Source organism: Abrus precatorius, unplaced genomic scaffold, assembly GCF_003935025.1.
Source record: "Abrus precatorius isolate BTA unplaced genomic scaffold, Abrus_2018 Scaffold3, whole genome shotgun sequence".
In the NCBI taxonomy this organism is placed as follows: Eukaryota; Viridiplantae; Streptophyta; class Magnoliopsida; order Fabales; family Fabaceae; genus Abrus; species Abrus precatorius.
The window spans coordinates 33861652-33885525 of NW_020874373.1; the positions used below are offsets into that span (position 1 = coordinate 33861652).

The 23874-nt window shown below is 31.3% G+C and overlaps 3 protein-coding genes across 7 annotated transcripts; 1 reads left to right on the forward strand and 2 right to left on the reverse strand.

Moving 5' to 3' along the window:
- Nucleotides 1-469: 469 nt before the first annotated feature.
- On the forward strand, nt 470-3951 carry LOC113862933 (tRNA (guanosine(18)-2'-O)-methyltransferase). Of its 4 annotated transcripts, XM_027496243.1 has the most exons (6): nt 470-1064; nt 1439-1577; nt 1952-2013; nt 2278-2416; nt 3375-3515; nt 3606-3951. In XM_027496243.1, exons 1-5 carry the CDS (start codon nt 544-546, stop codon nt 3501-3503), a joined length of 990 nt encoding a protein of 329 aa, XP_027352044.1. In that variant the 5' UTR covers nt 470-543; the 3' UTR covers nt 3504-3515; nt 3606-3951. The 4 variants fall into 4 exon arrangements, 3 of the variants coding, with proteins under 3 accessions (XP_027352044.1, XP_027352043.1, XP_027352046.1); XM_027496242.1 differs by having other exon boundaries at nt 489-1064; nt 3375-3936; XM_027496245.1 differs by having other exon boundaries at nt 489-1064; nt 2278-2411; nt 3375-3811.
- Nucleotides 3952-6133: 2182 nt separating this feature from the next.
- Nucleotides 6134-10427, reverse strand: LOC113863804 (phosphatidylinositol 3,4,5-trisphosphate 3-phosphatase and protein-tyrosine-phosphatase PTEN1). The gene is made up of 7 exons (XM_027497524.1): nt 10152-10427; nt 9298-9474; nt 8634-8747; nt 8049-8237; nt 7244-7480; nt 6873-6974; nt 6134-6313 (listed from the first exon to the last, which is right to left on the reverse strand). Exons 1-7 carry the CDS (start codon nt 10425-10427, stop codon nt 6161-6163), a joined length of 1248 nt encoding a protein of 415 aa, XP_027353325.1. The 3' UTR covers nt 6134-6160.
- A 2040-nt stretch (nt 10428-12467) lies between these two features.
- LOC113861942 (cyclic nucleotide-gated ion channel 2) lies at nt 12468-18380 on the reverse strand. Of its 2 annotated transcripts, none has more exons than XM_027495059.1 (8): nt 18140-18376; nt 17315-17969; nt 15124-15339; nt 14701-15017; nt 14284-14395; nt 13957-14193; nt 13325-13411; nt 12468-13217 (listed from the first exon to the last, which is right to left on the reverse strand). In XM_027495059.1, exons 1-8 carry the CDS (start codon nt 18163-18165, stop codon nt 12732-12734), a joined length of 2136 nt encoding a protein of 711 aa, XP_027350860.1. In that variant the 5' UTR covers nt 18166-18376; the 3' UTR covers nt 12468-12731. The 2 variants fall into 2 exon arrangements, with proteins under 2 accessions (XP_027350860.1, XP_027350861.1); XM_027495060.1 differs by having other exon boundaries at nt 12539-13217; nt 15124-15237; nt 18140-18380.
- Between the last annotated feature and the right edge of the window lie 5494 nt (nt 18381-23874).

Genomic DNA, 23874 nt, shown 5'->3' on the forward strand with positions numbered 1-23874 from the left:
GTCGAGCCATTGATACACAGGAAAGGTCAACATATGTATGTCATATATTCGTTCCTATTTTCTTAAGGAAAAAATAATAGAAAGATATTTAAAAAGTAAAAAAAATTAAATAAAAATATCAATCAAATGAACTAATTTATCAAATATTAAATTAATTTTGTAAATGATATAATATACGAGTACATGAGAAAAATTTATATAAAATAATAAATATTTTATAAAATAACACATTTTAATATAAATTAAGTTTAATTTTTTAGAATAATGTTTTTATATTTTTAAAATTTTATTAATTTATTTCTATGGTTTTAGATTTTTTTACCATTATTATTTAATTAAAACTGTTATAAAAAATTAAATATTAAATATACATACATAAATATAAATATAATTTAATTAATATACTGAGTATTCATATTTTAATAGATTTTTTTATACATATCGCATCCAAGGCTCTTACCCTAACCGCTCATCACACTTCAGTGTTATGCTACATTGGTATGTTATCGGGAAAAAAAAAAAGGAGCAACAGCGGAACCGCAAATGAGTGCTTGCAAAACCCTCTCGTGTCTGTCACTCTCTTCTCCTCCGTCCTTGAAACGCACACACCCTCCCTTTCTCTCTCTCTCTTCCCTCATCCACCCAACTCTCACGCGCAGATGTTACACGTCCGAACTAAACGCTTCTTCGATCGAAGAATCAGAATCCCAATCTGCGAGTGTTCAACACTTCCTCACGAGCCCCGAAGGAGTGTCAACGCTCATGAAGATGGAACGAAAGCCTCTTCTCCATCAACCGCAGCGTCGATGGTTCCCTTACCTCGACACCTTCCGCTGCCGAAACGACTGCGTTTTGACCAGCGCCGAGGTCATCGACGTCCTCGCTCCTTGCATCTCTGAGGTTCGGAAGCAAAGGTTCGGACGCGTGATTAGGAACCGGAGCTACTCGGTTTGTCTGGTCGTCGAAGGACTCTGCGATTTCGGCAATGTCTCCGCCGCGTTTCGATCCGCCGACGCACTCGGCGTTCAGTCCGTTCACGTCGTGTCTTGTGACACCAACAAAAGGTGTTGACATTGTTGAGGTGAAATTTTAGGAGCACTTGGTTCTCATTTTTCAATACATTCCCAAAGGATTTGTCAAATGGATTTAATTATTTTTATTAAGATTAATGTGTCATAGTGTAATCATAATTCATAGAATATTATCGATGTAGATCTGTGAATGTGGATGTTATCGTTTGTTGCATTGATTTGAAATATTACAAAAGGTATGATAAAATGCTTGATTAGAGATTCGCATTGATCGTGAGGCATTATTTCGAGTTATGCACTGTGTTATTTGGACAATGATGAAACTGCTGTTGGGCGTTTCATTCTGATTTTGTGGTTGTCTAGTGTCTACCATAACTGAAGTTTAGAGAAAATGCTAATTGTTGCAGGTATAAAGATAATCGCCATGTAAGCATGGGTGCAGAGAAATGGTTGGACATTGAACTGTGGGACTCTACAAAGGAGTGCTTCAAAATGTTGAAATCACGTGGTTATCGAATTGCCACAACTCATGTGGGAATGGATGCGGTATGGTTTTTTTTTTGCTATTCTTTGTCGCCTGTGTTGCACTTTGTTGAAAATCAAACATGGCCAGTCCCAAGTCTGTATTTGATTAATATAAATCTCGAGGCTATTTTAAATCCTATTTTGTGCTATTTTTAAAATATGAGGATTGTGTTAGGCAGTTGACTGCCATCATAAAACTTTATCAAATCTCTACGGCATGTTATCCCCAGATAAATTGTGTGCAACAGTAATCATATCATATGTCAGTGACTGGTATTAAGTTGTTGATGATTTTTTTTTAGTCGTGTCTAATTAATATAAATCTGAAGGCAAAATGTTGAAAATCTTAAAATGACATGCAGTGAAGTTGACTCGCCTTTTCTTGTTGTGTGTAGGTTTCTATTCATGACTTAGACTGGTCCTGCCCAACAGCAATTGTAGTCGGGAATGAAAATAGGTTATTTCCTTCATTTTTGTGATGCTCAATGCTTATTTTTTGCATACCATTGGATATAGAAAAGTCCATGTAATGCCTTTCAAGATACAAGTGTGAGCTCAATGTAGCTGTCGCCTGTCATTTTTTCTTGTTTACTGAGTACTGACTTAGTAGTCAGGGAATCACCAACCATTTTGACATTTAAATAAATGTTATGTTCCTTGTAACATAGGTATTCTGCTCAGGTTTTTTATGTATTCAACAGTGGACGTGTTCTTGTTGCAGGGGTATTAGTGATGAAGCTTTGGAGTTGTCAGATTTGCACTGCTGTATACCAATGACAGGGATGGTGGACTCTTTTAATGTTTCAGTTGCTGCAGGAATCCTCATGCACCATGCTGTTTGTGATAGAATATCTCGTATGGTAATAATTTTAGTTATATATTTTATTTGGTGTGGAATGACACAAATCTGGATTTTACCTTTTTAATATTGATACTGTTGTAAATCCTTATGTTCAGTCTTTATTCTTTACTCTCAATCTGAATCAAAGTGCATACTTGATTTATACAAAAATTAGAAGAACTGAAAAAGCTGCTGCTCAGTGTTGTGCTCATAAGTTTGATTAATCTTAAAGGCTTAGATGAATTGATTTAAGTTTATCACAGAATTGCCTTTTTTCCTCCAAAGAAAAAATTAATTTCGATAGAGAGAGAGAAAAGGTACAAAAGGGGATGGGGGGAGACCGGGTATCCTCCTGAACCGAGAAACTAAAAGAAAACAATGAGCCAAAGAGGCTCATGAATTAAGTTATTCAAAAGGAAAGTAGTTGCATGTGTAGTATAATAATAATGGCCACTGTTTTGGAGTTAGATCTGCACCTAACATTGATGCGACTGGGCTTGTGAGTGTGCAACTTGTCTTTTGTTATTAATAATGTTGTGAACTGTTGTCCATACAAAATAATTTACACTACATTTTGTTTGGGAGGACGCGCAAGCAAATCGAAATTAAGTCTAGCACTTCTGTACAAATTGGAAAAAACAAGTTATTATACTATTCCTCCGATAAGAATTTTAGTTTCCAATTTTAATAATAGCAATCCAATTGCTACGCTGCTTTGCAACTGAGCATTTCTTTTCTCCATGAGATATTCCAACATTCTTTTAATCTACTACAAAGGCATCTATAAATGTACTTAGTGTAGCACCGTTTTTGTTTCTTTTTAAAATATTGCCTAATTAAAGAACGAAACAAGTTCTATTGTTCAAACAAGTTTACGTAACATCAAACTCTAGTGCAGTTTTATAGTTTGATTTTTATCAAATTTTGCTACATGCCGTTTGACATTTAGCGGACTGAATTTTCCTAAACATTTGCAGGGTCGTCATGGAGACCTGACAGTAGAAGAATGCCAAATTCTACTTGCAGAATTTTCACTGCGCCATAGTAGGAGTGCGATTAGTATTGTAGAAGATTATGGAAAGCGTAAAGCAGCAGTATTGACCTAACAGCAGTAACAGGTCAAACTTCTGATTGTATGCTTGCTTATTCTTACAAGGAGACAAACAAGAGACTGGATTGTCTCTGATTGATTGATTCGTACAAACTAGGTGCTACATCGCATTATCTGAAGCATGGCGGACAAAGCTTGTTGATGACAATGGAGACCTTGCCAACTACCAAGCCTCTGTTTAGATTATATAATATTTCGTCAAGGAAGCGCTTACTAGCCCAATTTACTTAGTAATGGGGAACGATGCCATCAAAAGTGCATTTGTATTTTCTTTATGTCAAATTTTCGAGCATTACAGATCTGAAAAGGACAATGATTTTTAGATTCCTATTTCTAAGCATTTTGATATTTAGTAGCTTGATATTAGGAAGTTATGAATGCAGCGAAGGCTCATCAAATCTGGAATAGTGGTTTCCCGTTTTTCTGTGGCACCGGTAATGTTCACTAATTGACAGGCTTTTCGTTTTTATGTTTATGATTTTGCTTTTGGTGTTCAATGAAGCAAGGAAGGTTCTAGATGATACGAGCTTTTATATTGGCAACATAAACTATTACCACAAACCTGGGAAATGGGCAGAGTGAGATGAGGTATGGATTATGGATTCTGATCTTTGATTTCAGTGGGAGGACAAAGATAGTGTGACCTTCGACGTTGGAGATACAATTCGTTTAAGCAAAAATTTTAAGTAAATTTTTTTTACTTAAATAAATTTAAATTTAATAAAATCAGACTAAAATTAAAGAGAATCTAAATTAGGTAGTTTGTGGTAATAGTCTATGTTCTCACTATAAAAGCTCTGATATTCCTTGCTTCATTGATAACAACATACACCCTCATTAATTTCTTGTTGAGATGTTCCCAACTTTTGAATTAAATCTTAAGAAACTTCAATTGAACATCAAAAATAAAATCATAAACATAAAATTCCAATTGGATGCTTAGGTTCCAAACAAATTAGAGAGGATCTGAATCCCACAAACCTTTGTACTATAGGAAATGAGCAATGACATATAAGGCTTTAATGCTGCAATATGAGATGACAATGAGGTATTGGTTGAGATCTTTGATTCGAGTGAAAAGGACTAAAGAAGATCTAAATTTACATATAAGGCTTTAATGCTGCAATATGAGATGACAATGAGGTATTGGTTGAGATCTTTGATTCGAGTGAAAAGGACTAAAGAAGATCTAAATTTATCAATATTATTATTTTTTGTTTTTAAGTAACACAAGCAAAATTTATACGTTTCTTATTTATTGTATTTTTAACTTCTCGCACTTTCAACTTGTAATGTGCTACTTTTAATAGTTATTTATGATGGTAATTGTTTTTTATTAAAATCAATCTCTTAACTCTTTACACTTTTTTTTGTAACATAATTGTTTATATTAGATTGTCCTAACACTATCATTTGATCTCTATCATAACTAATTTAAAATGTCATTTAAAAATGTTTTTAATTTATATTAAGTATCAATTAGTATCAGTTTTAAAAATTAAAAACACTTGTCTAAAATGGGAGTCAAAAACTCACACCAAATTTATGAACATATGTCAAATCATTTTAAAGTAAATATATTATATTGTTCATGTATAATTTAGTAGCGATTTATATTTAATATCTTATTGACACTTAAATATGTCAAAAAGCTTATATAACGATTCTAGTTATAAATAAATAAATAAAACGAATAAAATAAGATTTCAAAACTTCACTAGACACCATGAATAACAATAATTCAAAAGAGTACATACTTAGAATCGATTTCTGCCGTCAACAATCTTTCTTAACAAGTGACATATGTGTACCCTGACATAACCTCTCCCCTTAACTTTGATATACTAGAGAAATATAGGTGGTGGACATGCCGACAATAGTATAATATTTCATTACTAGTTCCAAATTCGTACAATAAGATAATAACTACATTTGAAAGGAAAGAAATGTATTAGAGTTTGGTCCTTAAAATATAAGATACCCCTACTTATTTGATATTCAAGCAAGCCAGCAAAAGGTGATGTGAATGATTTAGTTTTATCCATTGAGATTTTTAAAAGTTATTTACACTCCAATCTACTAATATATTGATATAGCATAAAAAAGCTGGAAAAAGCAACTACATAAAATGCCAACTTTTTTATGGCATGTCAACACTCGATTGAATTGCGATGAGAAAAATCTTTTCAGATGATAAAAATTAAACTCTTATGATAAGGATTTACTTTTTGAGTAAAAAGAGCTTTATAACATAATTGAAAGGTTGCGAAATCATTCAAAAATGTTACTTGTTAGGAAGTTAAAATGGGTCAAACTTTCAGTAATGTTTTTTTACATGACTGGATGAGGGTTAAAATTTGTTATACATTTAAATTAAATCCAATAAGAATGCAGGTGAACTTATGCATTATAATGCTCTCAACCTCATCATCTGCAAAGTGCTACTCAATCACTAAAACAATACAAAAATTGCACTTACTGCTCTTGTCTTTCACCAATGAAAAATTAGACGGCTAGACAGTTGGAGGAATCAGTGCACTTACTACATAACACCGCAAGGAACTTATTGTTGGGATCATTTTGCAGGAATTACATTACAGCAGTGAATTGGATGTGGTCTTTCATATTATGCAAAGATGTGTGGAAATATTATTATAAAGAATCATCACTAGTATGGTCACCAATGGATACACTTGATGATGAATATCCTGTATTAGCAGGACCAAACAGTAATTCTAGGCAAAAATCAGGGCCACATATTGATCTTCCTTTCTTCCCAACTTTGTCCAACTCCTGTATTGTGAGCTACAAAACAATAGTTACAACGGGAACACAGTCAATCACACTGTGGATTCTGTTGCCAGTTCTATTTAATTGTAAATGCCAAACACATTGAGGGAATTTGAACTTACTAATTTTCATAAAGGCCTTTCTATTAATTTCATTTTACCCTTTGGTGGTGTATTTTAATTTATTTGAATATCACTATATCGCATCTTAGTTATAGCCCTGAAGAACATCTATTCAATCCAGAAATTTTATTGGCCCAATGACATGCCATATGCAATTCACCATTTCATATTGACAGATATGCTCATAAAATATAACTTGGTTTTGTATACTCGTAATTTTCTGTGTCTCAGTACCATGCTTCAAAATTCAAACCATATTCAATGATAGACTACATAAACAAAAATTTTAGAATACTCTGAGATGTGAGATTTATATTATATAAGCCTCACCTTGAAGAGATTTTCCATCACAAAGTACATATTCTTGCCCTTTTGGTTTTAATCAAATTTGAAGGTATAATTCCCTTCCAGCTTATATATCAGCAAATAAAATTAGGATGAGATGAAATTACCTGTAGTAAACTGTTTCTAATAAAAGCTGTGTTAAAACAGCAATAGAAAAGACGACCTCCTATCATTTTCTCATAGAATATGACACGAACATCTCCAGTTACCTATCCAATAATTTAAAGTCATGGTAGAATATTTGCTTGCAGACAGAAGTGAAAATGGATACTGGATTAAAGAACTCCGTTAGCAGAACTTCTTCTTAATGTTGTGAAGTTCCATATATTTTATAGTTTCAAAAAAATAAATAAGCAAAACCAATAGAAGGGATTGCAAAACTTTTTTCCAAGAACAAAGCTGATTATATTTTTTGTGAAGTAAAAAAAGACTAGTTTCTTGCCAAATGCTTCATTTAATATCGCCATTGATTACTTACTTGTATAGGTTTATCAAAATAATGGTCCAAACATGATTTTTGGTAAATTGCAGGACTCTCTGTGTCCATTTGAACTACAACGCGAGGTTCTTCTATTTCTGATTGGTTTCCATCTTTATCACCTTCAAGAATAGAGATATAGTAGCGAGGACTGTTGGTTCTCTGATAGCCTTTCTTTATCTGTCTACAGCAGCTTCGGTAAGCTTCCACCGGTGGACGATAGACCTCATCAGGAATCTGTAAATAAACAGGAACTCATCTTGGTAAGTACAAGAGGAAAGTCTTGTATCTTATTCATTATTTAAGGATGTTTTCAACTACTCATATATCATATGTATAGTACATGCATAATTATGAGTGGTAAAATTTTGGTGTACTTCTTTAGGTGTTTTTAGTGCTATTTGACCATCAAAATTATAGTTTCACTTTGATAAAATGTCTGCATTTAATGATACCCCGAATTAATGAGAAATTCTAATTTTAATTGGCAAACAGCGCCACAAGCACCTAAGAAATTGCACCTAAGTTTTGTCCAATTATGAGAGGAGATCATGATGGCACAAAACAATTTGTAGAGATTGGTGGAAAAGAGAGAAACTAAATAGAAATATTGAAGAGAAATGTGTTGTGAAACAGTATTAATTAGCTCAATTACTAGTGTAGTACAAGCTTAACTCAACAAGACTCCTATGTCCTGTCATATGAAGGATCCAAAAATTAGCACACTAACATAAAATTCAAAAAGATAATTCAGCCACACGAGATACCTCAAACATTGTTTTATCATAAATTATGGTGCACTAACCTCCTGCAGCTCTGAGATAACAAAGAATATTGTGTCAATGTTGACTGTATCGTAAAGCCGGATTCGCCGCAATTCTCTGCTACATGGTTGAGGTATGTTCACGTTTGGTAGTCCATATCCAGCTCCCCTAGGGACAGAAAGTAGACTTTCCCAGTATGCCACGTAACGACGTTGGCTTGGTATTGATACCTGATCGCAAATAGGCACAAAAATGTGGTTCAATTTGATTCTTTCATTTTAAATTTCCATGGAGTAAAAGAGGAGCTCAATATAAGGGGAAAAAATGAAAAATAAAAAATGGAAGTGAATACTCCTATAAAAAGAAAGAACAAAGTTACAAAGGCATATATTTTTGAAGTCCATTCCTTGTAATTATATTTTGAATCTATAGTTTGTTTTAATGTTTTCACCATCCACAGTCAATCACAAACATGTTATTTTCATATTCAGATCCATTTCTTACTAGTTTACCATTCACAAAGTTGTCATTGTATTTTGAAATGATAATAAACATTACTCAAAACTTGTGTTGATGAAGATAGATTTACATTTCAAATTGTTGGAATTATACCTAATATAACTTACTCCTTCATTGTTGGTTGTCCTTCTGTCTGCATATAATTGAAGAGCATCATCAGCTGACATGCCGCAATAAGTTAAGTATGAACACACCATTAATCCAGTTCTACCTTTCCCTGCCTGCATAATTGGAACCAAAGAATACAAATGAGAATGGATGCCACTAGTTGTAGTTAAATATACTAGAGGGGAAATTATATTAGATATATTTTCAACATTTAAAGAATTATCTGCTTTGTAGCAAAGTAATTAATCTTAGAAGCATCTTAAGGTTCACTTGCAAGATTGTAAAAAGACATTGGTCATCCATATCCTGGGGGAGTCCAACTTATACAAAGTAATTAATCCTGTGGAAGAAATTTACTTTAATCTTTACGAAATGTCGAATATAAGCTTCTAGGATTAGTAAGTAAATAGCCGTAAGTCCATAACAGCTTAAGGCAACTAGTAACAAAGCTATAATACTCATCTAAATGATGTCAAACAATCATTCAAAAGACAAGATTGAAGTTGTTCACCTCACAATTAAAACCTCATTTGGCATATTATGTGATTTATTTAGTTATTAATATCCTCAAAAAATGAATTATTTAATATTACAAGTTCCAAAATCCAAACACTTCATTTGAAATTTGCCAAAGATCCCAATAGGAATTTTGACCTCTCATACCATGCAATGAATAACAGCAATATTTTTTGGGTCACGTGACAGCCATGAATCCACACTTTCACAGAAAGCTTTGATCATTTGAAGAGACGGCACATGGTTGTCATCAAAGGGATATGATTCCACGCGTCCATAGAAGTGTGCTGGATCATAACTTTCTTCTATACAGAGATTATATATCTGAAAATTTTAAAGTGATATGCTTTAACTACCACCACATGCATGATAGAGAGATAGGAGAAAAGAAAAATGATAGGTACAAACAACAGCCTCTACAATTATCATATGTTAACATTGCAACCTAGTCAGAAGATCAAACAATAAACAACAATCTTGATCAGTCTTTAAGAGAATATTTTGGCAAATGCAAAACTAGGTAACAAACAGTGTGTCATCCACTTTTATGAAGATATAATAAGTTACATCAGACAGCTGAAGAAAACTAATTATCAGTATCAAGGAATGCCAAACTAAGATTATAATAACCCAAAAGTGACCTCTTAGTAACACAGGTACACAAATAATTGACATGAACCCCATGGGATAAGTCTAGTCTTTTTCATTAACTAAATGAGGCATCAGTGCATTTTGAAAGATTGGTACAAGACAGTAACCACTGACCACTGTCATGCCCGATAGTAAATTAACTAATGAAGACAAATGGAACAAATTTCTGGATTTAAAGAACAAATATTCAATAATTGATAACCAAAAAATGTCCATGACCAATAGTTCAATATACATACATTAGAGCATAACTACACACAAGTATGGATAATCATGATGAACAACCAAAACATTGAAGACCAACAAGAAGATAATATGCATTATACATGGTAATTGGTTAAAGGGTGCACCTTATAATGCTCTGTATGTCTCATGTCCAACACAGATTTGACCTGCCACAGAGGATTTCGATACATTGCTCGCATTCGTTCTGCAGGAAATGACATTGCTAATACTCGGTCTGTGATATATGACATGTCAAGATCATAACCATCAATTAGCATTCTTCTTCGTTGCTTAGATACCAAGTTACGAATAAAATTCTTGCTAAGGTAATTGATCATGTGATGATGTAAACTTAGGCTATCAACTTTGGGTGGACCCTGCTTTGTAAATTTCAACCCCATTTGGTTGATATGCCAGGTTCCACACTACTGAGAAGGTACCTATGACAAAAATAAGGAATTTGTAAAATTTTGAGTGCTAAAGGTTAGATACATAATTTATTAAAAAAAATAGTGAATTGTCTCAAATCGAAGTGAGAGAATGTCATGAATAAATAAAAACAGAGTTAGAGTTTGAGATTGCAAGACCCACTAAAGTTGTGGTGTAAAAACATTTAAATTGAATAAGAATATAATAAATTTTGAAAGAGGCTAATCTCTATCATAAAATGTCGAGAAGCTTGACATATTGCAAAATCATTAATCATTTCATTCATCAAACTTTATAGTGTATATTATGCTCAATTGCAGGCTGCACTTTGTAACAAGTATTCACGAAGGTGTGCAATGAACCCATGGCATTGAAGGAGATGCAACTGCTACACCTATTTTGGTAATCTAATAAAATCAAATCGCTTCTACAAAAGCGTATAGAAAAAAAATATATATACATCATTCTCATCTAACTAAAACAAAACGGAAGCATTACAAGTTTTGACTTTGTTGGTTCATTTTCCATCTTATAATAATGATTAAACACGATTTAAACAACAATTTATAGAAGCTGCCCCTATATTAGTCATATGACAGGTATAGTTTGAACTATGTTATACCTTACTTTATCAACAATTGAGCAAAGAAAATTATAGGTTTCAACATCAGATTGTTAATGGTTTTAAACTGCGGTCCACAACCACAATTGTTGCTACAATATTGTGACTTTTTAGATCCCTACAACACATTGCGGGTTGCAGCCACATTTGTCATCAATTTCCCACAATGTTGTTATTCATAACACAAGAGCAACCGCAGTTTAAAACCACATATAAGATAATACATCCTTCAAAGTATCAATAAAAAAGATTCATTTATGATCCATTTAGTAGAAGAACAAAAGGTTTAGTAAAAATCAAATTTTATTATTTTGTTCTAAGATTTCCTTTTAAAAAAATACAAAACATTTAGGTGTTCATTTGCCTTCCTATACAATTACAATCAACAAATATTTAATTTTTCTCAACATGATTTTAAAACAAAGAAAACGGGTATGATCAAATGTGGCACCTAAATAAGCTGAACATGAAGCTGCATATCGGAGCTCTGAAATTGAAAGAGCAAAATCTAGAGCTCCAAAAGAATGCAGGAGACCCTAGAGAAACCAGTGGAAGGATGAAATGATGAGGACTTCCATGATCCATGTTGTGATAGGTTTGGTTGGTATGAAGAGAAAATTTGGGAATGGGATTGGCAGAAATGCTTTGCCATATTTGGAGGAAATGATGACCTCACTTACACACAACACGTCCAAATTTGGACACAACACAACCGAAAACATAGGATAGGCTCTGTTCTGTTTATTCTGTTCTTCCTTGTTTCTATTTCTCCTCTGTTTTCATGTTTTTGACAAGGCGGGAAACCAAACATAATACCTGTCTGCTTTGGCAGCTTTGTTAACTTCTGTATATTTATTACAGATAACTCTCATTGGAATTTTTTATTTATAAAATTTATTTTATAGCACAAAACTTTCGTCTGGTTTATTGAAAAATGTTAAATTTTAATAGACTAGGATCTCTTGAGAAACAAGTGTATTAAAAAAATGTCTATTTTGTGTTTTATTTTTTTTTACTTTAATTATTTTTTAAATATTTAAATTACATATGATATCATCTAAATTTAATTTGCATTATGAAATTAAATAATTACTCGATGATAACTAACTAGTTTACTCGCTTGACATTAATTTAAAATTCATGATTTCCTGTTTTTTCTAGCAGTGGAAAATCTTACACAATTTATTTATTCATAAACACATAGGAGCTTCAGCAAGTGATTGCTCAAGATACAATTCCTATAAAAATAAAAACTTAATTATGATGTACGTACTAACTAACATTGTAAAAAATTTATATTGGTAATCAATTGTACTACGCAGATATGACTTCTAACTTAATTATTATAAAAGTGAATAATTCTAATTTTCATGAAAGTTTATGATGAAAAACAGTATAAAGAACTTTTATATATTCTAATTGAACTCAAAAACAAATCTTGAAGAAAAACTTATGGATAAAAATTAAATTCTAATTTCAATGATTTCGCAACTACTCATACTCACAATCTTGTTTTCTTTTATACATTTCATGAACGGTTCCATGACTTTCCAAAGCAATTTTCAAAAGGTCTAAAGGACTAGAGAAACAGTTTTATTGAGGATATGGAACCAATAAAAATTGAAACAAAAACATGGACACAGAACACTAGCTTTCATTCAAGATGGTCATGTGGCCTTATTGACATGAACATTGCAGCATATTGCAAGAGCCTGCGCTCAGTGCCTCCATGTTCCCTTACAGGAGTCACTGGACCTCTAGTCCTCTGCCTGTAACGTCTCCAAGCAAATTGAATGTTAACAGCAGCCCATGTTCTCCAATTTGATGAATAGTATCTTGCTGTTCTCTTCAGCCTCTCATTGGCAAATTTGTACCGAAAATGATCAGTGATGTACCTCAAGTGATCAGCATCAAGACCAAAGGCTTCCACTGATTCAAGACATACAAATGTGGCTGACGACGCCGGAAGCCGGTCGATAAACGGCCGGCGAAGGCACCATGAAAGTAGCTCATCACCTAAGAATCCTCCTGGTTCAAGATTGCTTAATGCAACCATGCCTTTGCTAAGACTTTGGTGGCGCTTTATGCGGCCACGGACAAGGAACACCATCCTTGGTACAGGATCACCTTCTCTAATTATCTGTGTCACAAGGACATTAACAACAAAATCATGATCTTTTCTACTATATTCAATGCTTGAAAGAAAATTTGGTCTCTGATGAAGTCATTTGTCTGCATAATTCATACCTTTTCATCTTTAGAGAAGACTAATGGCTTCACCCTGTCACATATGTTGTCAAGAATAAGATCATCCAAGTTGTGGAACAATGGTACCTGTCAAATAGAAATAACTAGTTGTTAGGAGAGTGATAGCAAATGAGTATTGTTATTTGCATATAATTAAGTGATCATGTGTGTACATTTGAGGCAGCTAAACAAAGAATTAATATCGTTTAGAAAAGTTATGTTATGAGTTATGATGTTCAAACAACATTATTAATTACAAATATTTGGTCAACTAATTTTTTATATTTATGAGTTTCTTTCATGTGTTTTTTTAATCTAATTAGAATTAGCAAAATAGGTCGGGCTCAACCGAGTTGGCCCAAACTCGCTCAATAAAATGTACAGTTTAAAATTTAAATATTCAGATCAAATTAAATTTAAGTATTTTTAGCTCGATACAAGTTAAGGCTAAAAAAAATAAACTTTATCCATTTTAGATACTATATTTATAAGCTCGAATTGTATTTAGAATTTTTAGTCTTACTCACTAAAACTCATTATGGCCGATTCAAAATGAGCCCTGTATCCAACATCTATAGGGCAACTTCCTTATTATCTAACTTCTTTTATTTGCGAGATAGAACATTTCTTACCTTTTTAATGAGGTCCAAGCAAAGATAGCGCTTGATGTCCCTCCTCAGTCCCTCAGGCAAGTCTTTGATCATTTCCATCTCATCTTCTCCTCCCATGGCTGCCCATCTCTGACGTTCAAAATGGCGAACTCTTTGCCTTAATCGGGATGGCAACTGCCTCCGCCGCATCCACCACTCCATGTCACGACATCTCAGCTGCATCTTTCTCTTCTTTGCCATGACTGCATGTAAGAATACCTTCATGGTAGGAATGATCCCAATTGTTAGTCCATAACATTAATCAGCATCATTTCATATTTACTTGTAATAATAATGTACTTTGGATACCTGGATGTTACCAATCAACAAAGTGAAAAGCATTAGTCCACTGAGTACTATGCATATGCTGAAAATCACTTCTAGCCAGTTACTTGTTGGCTCAAGATCATTTCCGAAAGTGCTGCAAGATTAGTAGGGATTGTGAAAACACACAGATGCTAAGTCAAGAATTGTTTCATGTAAAATAACATGTGATGTGTCTCAATCCCACACAGTAAGGAAACATTTTTAAATGAATCCAAATGCATTCTACTTTCTTAATTCATCAAAACTATAACTAGATAAAACAGCATTACGAATTTCTGTATAACCAGTTAAGTATCAATTTTTTTTTACGTATTATACATAACTAACTTGAACAAACATAAACTTTTGAACTTAGGAATACCAGTAACATTAAGAGTTTGTTTATGACCAATTAATTACCTGAGGGTCATCAAACCCCAAAAAATGGGATAAAGAATCTTGACAGCCAAAGAGTTGCTAGATATTACTGGAAGAGCCCATTGGTAGATCCCATATTTGAAAGGTCCTTGAACATCTAAGCACAAAGGTTTCCTTACAACAACAGTGGAGTTTCCACCACATGGATTTCCTGGTGTGCCTGCTGGTAACAAAAACTGGTAGCATACTTCCTCTGAGCATGACACAGAGAGATTGCATCCATGAGTTCTTTCACACTGCTGCCGGAGGCACGACGCGACACGTTGAATTGCAAGGACATACCAGCATCCTCCAGCAACCTATAAATTAACCAAAACAACATTCAAGTTACAAGCAATGGATTTAGTAACGAGTTGAATACTTGATAATAGGCACACTCAAATTTCAGTTGTGGAGTTTGCTTACATGAGATGCAATGAAATAAGCTATGAGATTTAGACCAAAGCCCCACCAAATGGTGCCAAAGATGTAGCCTGTGACTTTCTGCATTCTTCTCATCATGCAGATGCTATGGTAAACCTTTGGGAGAAATTGGAACAAAAAAATCAATAGCATTATGGTCATAATGATTTTAATTCTCTCTTCTCTTATCAATTTTGGCACTATTAACCAAAACACAGCCTGCAAACAAAAGGAAAACATATAGTGAGCATATGTTAATTATATTGGCTTCTAACGTCACCCTTAAAATAGTTCAGATTTGATACAAAAGAATAAATAAAAAACATAAAAATGAACGATTTTTTATTGATGAAAAGTTTTCATTGATTTACTGTATTAGCTGATTGATTTATTGTATGTGACTGTGAATTATGAAGATTTTAAAGGATTTTCACTATATTACATGTCATGTGAGATGTCTGTGGTTTATTGTTGTCGTGTCATACTTGATGGAAAATAAGGAACTATTGTCGTGCTACCACTTTCTAATAATAAAGATTGTTGTCTTTCACTTAAGGCACTATTTTCACAACAGTGTTAAGACAGTACATTCTAAATATTACACAATAAAATATACCTCTTAATTTAACTCTAAAAACTGCTAAGAGTTCTCTTTGGTGAGAGTTATAAATGAAATAAAATGGAACAAAACTACATAATCATTATTCATCAAAATTTTGCCATGCACCATGAATAACCAATTATTTTAGAAATTTAAAATTTATCTTTCATTAGCATCTTGTTGAAGAAGAAGTGCTTCAATTCACCAGTTCACTATGCTCAACTAAATTTTGAAAAAAGTCGATATGCAGATTTAAAATGTTTCAAATAATTTGAAAGAGTTTTTTTTCAATGAAAAATTGGAGAAACATTCTTATTAACAAAAAAAAGGAGTAAATTTTCTAATATTTTCAGTTGATTTATTAATATTTCTATTCATAAAAAAACGTCTTATGTAAGTGAGGTGACTCTTACATCACTCAATTTTATTTTTTTTTACTTTCTTATTTTGTTAATTAATATCGACGGTGCACCATCCCTTTTTAAGAAGTATCATCCTGAGTGTCAATAAGTTTGTTCCCATGTTTTATCTTTTTAAGACTTGTTTTTCAAATGAAAATAGAGAGGTAGAAGGAAATCCATTTCCCTTTTTTATATTTATAAAATTTACTGTTAATAAATCAAATATATGAACAACGTTTTTTTAAGCGGAGACAAGTTACAAAGGGAAAACATTACCCTTATACTTTAACAAGAATAAACTAAATAACAATTCAGTTTTGTTAATATGTGCTCAATAACACGTCTTAAAAACATTAAATACACTTTATTAAATACTTTGAATTACTATAAAAAGTATGTATTAAATATTTTTTATGATTTTAAGATGATAAATACTTTTATTTTCAAATTAAATTTCTAATTTTAACCTCTTAATATACATCATTGAGCACATGTTAAAAAAATTGATAATAATAATAATAATAATAATAATAATAATAATAATGTACCCTATTAAAAATGAGCTCAAAGTTCTTAACCAGTATAAATCTAACTTACAGAAATTGCTATATATTAAGACCCTACTTAAGTAATTAAAGAATTATATATATATATATATATATATATATATATATATAATTTACTTAACAATAAGAAATTAATAACCTATTTGTACGTTCGTTGAAAAGTTTCGTTTAATTATATCAAAATATTATAGATTTTATTACCTTCATCTCTTAGAGTTAACAATAAACAGTTAATAATGATAAAATTTTATTAAAAAGAAAAATATTTATTAAATTTTTATAATTTTAATATAATAATTATGTATTTGTTTTAAAAAAAATTCTATTTATAAATAACAAAATTCAAATATTATTGATGTGTAGAGTTTATATTTTTTACATATGAGAAAGCATGAAATTGAATTACAACGTTGTGACAAACAAGATTTACAGAAAGTGTTGGTGTGAAAGAAGTGTTATTAACGTTACTCTTTTTAGTTTTTTACAGTACGATTCTGCTTTTACAAAGTGAATAGACAAACACGTGCAGACTCGTGAGTGTGAGCGCGTGAGAGACAGAGAGATAGAACATGTGAGTGTTTGCAGTGCGAGAGTGAAAGAGAGCGGAAGTTACGAAAAATTCACACCTGCGGAACGGGGAGGATCACGAAGGCGTCGAACCAGAACCCCTTCAAGGATCGCAGGTAATGCGACGCGATGGCGCGTGCGTCCCACACGAGTTTCCCGCACCCAACCACCAACGATTCTCTCGACACGTACGCCAGCCTGAACTGCAGCCACACGTGAAACAAATGCACCGCGTCCACACCCGTGCGTGCCACCGTCACCAACGCCGCCAACCCTCCGTCCATGTACAGACACGGCGACCCCTCTCTTCCGATCGACAGAGCGTAGAAAAACAGCGGGTCGATAGCCAGCGCCACCCCACGCGCCAGCAACAACGCGCGGTTCCACACCTGCACGCGCTTGCTCCTCGGATCCAAAACCCGCCCGAACGGTCCCGAGTTCGACCTGGACGCGACCCGAAAGCCCGAAACCTTATTCAGCCGGTTCTGGATCGGAATTAGAGAGGACCCAGCGGAGGCCTCCCACTGTGGTTGATGAAATCCATCGCAGCTTGTGGAATGAAACATCGGCACGCCATACTGCGTGCAGGCGTAACACTCCACCGCACTGCTAACCGGATTATCATCCAGTACGGCGGCGACAGTAGTATGACTATCGCTGCCACTATCTCCATTGTTCACAGAGTTCTTTGAGCACAATTTCCCACCAATCCACCTAGCACAAAGGGATATTATTCACATAATCATTACAAAACTAACCATAACCCAAGACATATTATGATATCATACACATGTTAACACATGCAACATGAAAAAAAATGTTAGTGAAACATGCTACGTTAATTAAGAATGCAGGGACATTGTAGATATAGAAAGAGAGGATACCGAAGGAGAGAGGAGGTGAAGGGCATGGTGGATGAACCATGGGAGAGGGAGAGAATTGAGAAGGTGGGTTTAGCTTAGAATTATGTGAAGAGAGGTAGAAGCAGATGGAATTGGATGGAAGAGTATATATGATGAGATGAGTTTGCATGTGAAGAAGGGGAACTTAAGCTTACGGTTACGCAACGTTGGGTTTGATGGGTGGCTGAAGAGTGAAGAGGGAGTGTGTGGGGTTGCTATTCACTGTGTCTATTACGTACCACTCTGTTCTTTGCCCTTTGCCCTTTTCTGCCACCCTTTGGGACCACTTTGTTTTCTTTCCTTCTCTCTCTTTATCCTTCAACACTGCCTAACTCGCTGGTTTACCCTGTCATTTCACTTCATTTATTACTCACTATTTCATTTATGTACTTGCTGCAACCCTTTATATACTAAAACTTCATACAAGTAAATGAAAATAGTAAGTTTCTATTCAAAATATATATCTTTATTCTTTTATGGATATACAAATATAATAAGTATTTTTTAATTATCACTTACCATTTATAAATATTTAAAATATATTTTTTAAGTTGAGGTAAATAAAATTGATAATATATATGTATAATAAATTATTAGATTTCATTGATTTTAACCTTTTCAATTAATATAAGAGAGGATAATTCAGTTAAATACTAATAAATTTAAAAAAATTACATCTGACGCCTTTTTTTATATTATTGTGATCTCTTTCTTTTTATATAATTATATAAGAAATTAAAAAAGGTTTGTATTGAAGAGAAGGCATATAAATTTCAAAAATATATAATTAAAAATATTAAACATAATTTTATTAAACTTCTAAGAATATAAGTGTACTTCAAAGAACTTGAGTTCACTTTGTAATAATGATGTTCGCATGAGATGTGCACCCCAATAATAAAAAATTATTTTAAAAATATATAAAATGCCTTGTAATAATTTTTCTTTAAAATTAAATTTTTTGACTTTTTTTAATTTCTTGAAAAAAAAAAAAAGTGTGCCCCTTTGTACTTTGAAAGGTAATAATAAACAGTTCAATAATTTGAAACACGAAAACATTCTCCTTTTCTTCGCAGATAGACCAGCTCGCTGGGCTTCTTTTCTGTAAGCCAAAGAAAAACAAAATATATTGAATATTTCTCAAATTACATACCATATTCATATCGAAACACTTTTCTTTTCCGTTTATTATTTTATTGCAAATGGATAAATTTAGTCACTGATGGTTTTTTTAATCAAGGTTTTAATTTTTATTTTATTTTACCCGAGAAAATTTGTTAAGAAGTTATTAATAATGTCTCTATGAATAAATAAGAAGAAATATAAAAAATATTAATAAGGTTTAATCTTTCTCTTCCCTTCCTTTTCTCTCAAAAATTAACTCTCAAACAAAGTTTAAAAAATAACTCATATTTAAAATTTTTTATTAATATAAAAAATATAAAAAAAAGTGAACAGTATAATTATTTACCCTTAATAATAATTAGTTTAAAATAACTCATTTGACACGTACTTTTAAATTAAAATAAAATATAAACATATAAATGACAGTAAAAGTATACAAGAGATAAACATTATTGTTATATTAGATAACCATGAATTCACATGCATTAAAAAAGTATAATAAAAGATGTCCTGGTTGTTAATAATTAATATTATATTTTATGAAAATGTTCATATTGATATTAAGAATTGATTTTAAGTATTTAAATAAAATTGATAAATTTTTTTATTAAAATATGAATTTATCTCGTATATATGAATTAAATTATACATAAAATTTGATTGACTGGAGTTGAGCAATGGAATAATAAATTTTAAATTTATCTTATAAAATTTGAATTTAGTTTTTCTTTATCCAGTTTTTGTTTATATTTTTATTTTAAATCAAATTTCGATTAAAAATTATATATATATATATAGCTTGATTACCGAAATTAGAGCAATTCAAATTTAATTAAATTAATCTGACAAAATATATTAAAAAAAGAAAAAGAAACTTTATTTTCAATTATATTTAATTGGTTTGAACCAATCTTCTTTTTTATCTCACGAAACTCAACTCATGACCACCGTTGGTTTACACCAATAATTAACATCATATAAAATTTGAAAGGTATATATTTAGGGTGTATTATTGCAGCAACCCCAATGATGCTATATATATATTGCATGCTTGAGAATGTTATATAATCAATAACTGCAAATTATTCTGACGCCTATATCAATGTGGGTGGGAATATTGGCCTTCATAACAATACATATATCATATAATTCAATTTTCTTATAGCCACGAGAAACTGTGTGAAATTTGTTAACAAATTAACTAAAATTATAAATATGCTAATGCAAATGTTACTCGTATCAGTTTTATGGCTTTGTTAAGGAAATAATAAATTCAAGCCACAGTAATAATGAATATATATTCTTAACTTAAACTGCTAATTTTGTTACTTAATTATAGTTTTAAAAAATTTAAATATTATTGTTATATTATGATTATATTTATTAATTTGATTGTTGGTGTCAGATATTCTAAAAGTTAAACAAGAAGAATATAACTAAATACATGATAGAAGCTGATACAATAAAAAAAGGTTGGTGAATAACCAGAGAGCTATCATAATCAAAGTAAAATGGCAAAGGGGTTGCATGTTTTTCACAGATCATATCTGTTTAATTGCAGTGATGAATGTGAATTATACAAACACTTTCACTGTTCCATTTTGTCTTGCATTCTTAAATTTATAATTTATGTTGGAGTGGTGCATACTTCAATCTTATGCTTCCAATCTAAGCCACCTTTGGTTTTGTGGTTAATGGAAGCAAACTAATTAAATCAGCACCCTTTATTAATTACCCGTCACGTCACTTTGAAAGCAACCATAAATTATCACACATAGTTATCTCAAAACCAAATCAAATTCTCCTTCACTTTGATATAATATTTAATTGAAATTAAAATTTTATTTTAATAATTCCCACGATTAAATTAAAATAAAATATTATATATCTTTTCTAAATAAAATTACTTATAAAATTTTTACAATAGTGTACTTGTTATTATCCCTTGTTAGAAACAGCAAAACTAACTACGTTTTGGAAAATACTATTTATTGGTTTAAAGCATTAATTTTATTTAAGAAAAAATTTCGCATTTGTATACTTAAATTTTTTAATGCACAAAAATTAAATTTACACACCACTTAAAGTGAATTAACTATATTCACCTGGATCAACCATTATTAATAAAGAATATTTACTGGTATTTATTAAAAGTGAAAGTTATATTAAAAATATAATATTTAATATTATTAATGTACTTTAATTATAAATTTTGCAAATAAAAAATTAACTCATATCTTTAAGACATTTATTAATAAAATCTTAAAATTTAATTAAAGGTCTAACTAATTACTACTTTTTGGCATTAATTATAAAATTAAAAATAATAAATATTTTTTAATAATTTGTTTTATTTTTAATTAATAAGTTTAAGAGTGTTGTTAATATTTGTCTTCAACTAATTATTACCCGTAAGCAAAAACCAATTGAAGCATTGTTTAAATGAGTCAACAAAGATCATTTGCAATCAAAATCAACTAAACTAATTTGATGTCATTAACAACGCGGTCTTTGAAATAGTTACAAAATCTTTTAGGCATTAGTGTGTTATCAAAGTTTAAAATTATCTTTTTTACAAATTATTGTTACTGTTCTTTCAGTTATGTTTTCATTTTTCAAAAGGAAATGATCGCTTAAATATACATTATACATACAATAAACTTGGTGATTTTGTGATCAATTATAACAATCGTTCCTTCTGATTTGTGATCATATTAACTACACTATACCCTTTAAAATAAAACATACTTTTTATAGTCACAATGAAACAAAAACAATTTTTACTGCAAATTTTTTTAAAATAATAAATTGTTACTTATAAACTCTTGAATTTTAGTTTAAATTAAAAATTAATAATGGAAATACGGAAAGCACCCTCCTTGGAATTTGGGGGAAAAGGTGAAGTAGATTCCGTAGAGATTTTCTCTTATTTTATTTTGTGTATTAAAGAGTGAGAAATGGTAGGGAACTTGTTTCCAACTTTCCGGAGGTGGAAGGTTCCTCCCCTTTGTGTTTCTTATTTCTTTCAATTTCATTTTCGTCGCCGCATGCAATAAATATTCCAAAACTCATTCACCAATTCTCCATTTTTTCACGTTTCAAATTTCATATAAAAACTTTTTAAATTGAATTCTATTAGAGGGTTAATCACTCTAATTTTGTTTTGCTCATAAGAATTTCAGCAGAAAAGATGGTAAAAAATATCCATGCCTAAAAGATGAATAAAGAGTTTGCAACTTATTAAATACGAAATTCTATTTTAGGATATAGAATTCATTTTCATTTTTATGTTTAAGTTAAAGACTTAAGTTCAAAATTATAAGTTAAATTAAAATAACTTCATACTAGTTATTCACGTGTTAGTAATTAATTTTCATTTATATGATCTGTAATTAGTCTTCCATAAAAAGACCTATTAAAAAAATTATATGTAAAATAATAGAGAAGTTAATTATTATGCAAATCATCTTCTTTCCTTTTCCATTTTCTCATTCCGACTTTGACATTATACGATGTTGACATTAAATTCATCCAATCAGAAAGTTACATGTTTATATTAAAGTACCTAAGTATCATTATTCATCTTTCACTTTCTAATTAAGGACCACTCTTCTTATTATTAGTTCACAAATATCATGTAAAATTGACAAGTTTTATTGTTCTGCCTCGAAAAGTAAAAGATTTTTTCGCTTTAGGATCACTCATATTTCCCTTATTTTACCAATACAACAATCATCTTATTTCATTCTTTTTGGGAATTTTCTCCAAAAGTACATTTATTTCACAGTGAAATGAATGATTGGTATCAAAATATGAATGAATTACCACTGAGGTAGCATATATATATATATATATATATATATATATATATATATATGTGTGTGTGTGTGAAGGTTTTGACAAATCCAAAGAGTCTATTTTTCTTCACCTGACAGAGAGAAGAAGAATCCATTGAGATTCTATACAGCCTCTAAACCCAGGAGAAGAAGCCTTTGTCACAGTTTCTAAACCCAAAAGAAGAAGCTTTCGATGCAACCAAGAAGCATATAAAGGTTTCTTTTACCATATATTAAAAAGGTTAAAATGAAAACAATTATCTAACCCAATAAATACTTTTATTATTTTACATGCATCCATCCATAGGTTTCTCTATTCACAAAAGATTAACCATGTCAAATTTACAATTCATAAAAAATGAATATTAATTATGGACACATTCATATATCACTGGACCAACAAGGCAAAGTTGATTCACCTCCTCATCCTTTTGGATACCACTGAAATAAAATTCGCTTTTTAAAAATTGAGTGGTATTTTAAATTCGATTTTTTAATGTATGTTAAAAGCATATAATAAAAAATCAATAAGTAATATTATATTTTTATTGTATTTTTACGCATGTTAAAAAAATATTTTAAGTTTTACAAAATCTTAATCTCTTTGATTTTTATGAGGAATAAATATCAGTTTTTATGAATTACAATAAATAAATATTTATTTTGTATGCCTTAATTATTAAATCATTTTTCTAGTTTTATTAACTCTAGCCTTAAAATTGAGTTTACACATAAAAAATAGTAAGTTTTTATTAA

Coding starts and splice junctions, on each gene's coding strand:
- LOC113862933 (XM_027496243.1), top strand. CDS start 544: ATGAGTGCTTGCAAAACCCTCTCGTGTCTGTCACTCTCTTCTCCTCCG. Junction 1,065..1,438: donor TCTTGTGACACCAACAAAAG/GTGTTGACATTG, acceptor TAATTGTTGCAG/GTATAAAGATAATCGCCATG. Junction 1,578..1,951: donor CTCATGTGGGAATGGATGCG/GTATGGTTTTTT, acceptor TGTTGTGTGTAG/GTTTCTATTCATGACTTAGA.
- LOC113863804 (XM_027497524.1), bottom strand. CDS start 10,427: ATGGGGTTGAAATTTACAAAGCAGGGTCCACCCAAAGTTGATAGCCTA. Junction 7,481..8,048: donor TTATCTCAGAGCTGCAGGAG/GTTAGTGCACCA, acceptor GTTTATTTACAG/ATTCCTGATGAGGTCTATCG. Junction 6,314..6,872: donor TTAGAAACAGTTTACTACAG/GTAATTTCATCT, acceptor ATTGTTTTGTAG/CTCACAATACAGGAGTTGGA.
- LOC113861942 (XM_027495059.1), bottom strand. CDS start 18,165: ATGCCCTTCACCTCCTCTCTCCTTCG. Junction 17,970..18,139: donor TTCACCTCCTCTCTCCTTCG/GTATCCTCTCTT, acceptor CCTTTGTGCTAG/GTGGATTGGTGGGAAATTGT. Junction 14,194..14,283: donor TGTTGATTGGTAACATCCAG/GTATCCAAAGTA, acceptor CCTACCATGAAG/GTATTCTTACATGCAGTCAT.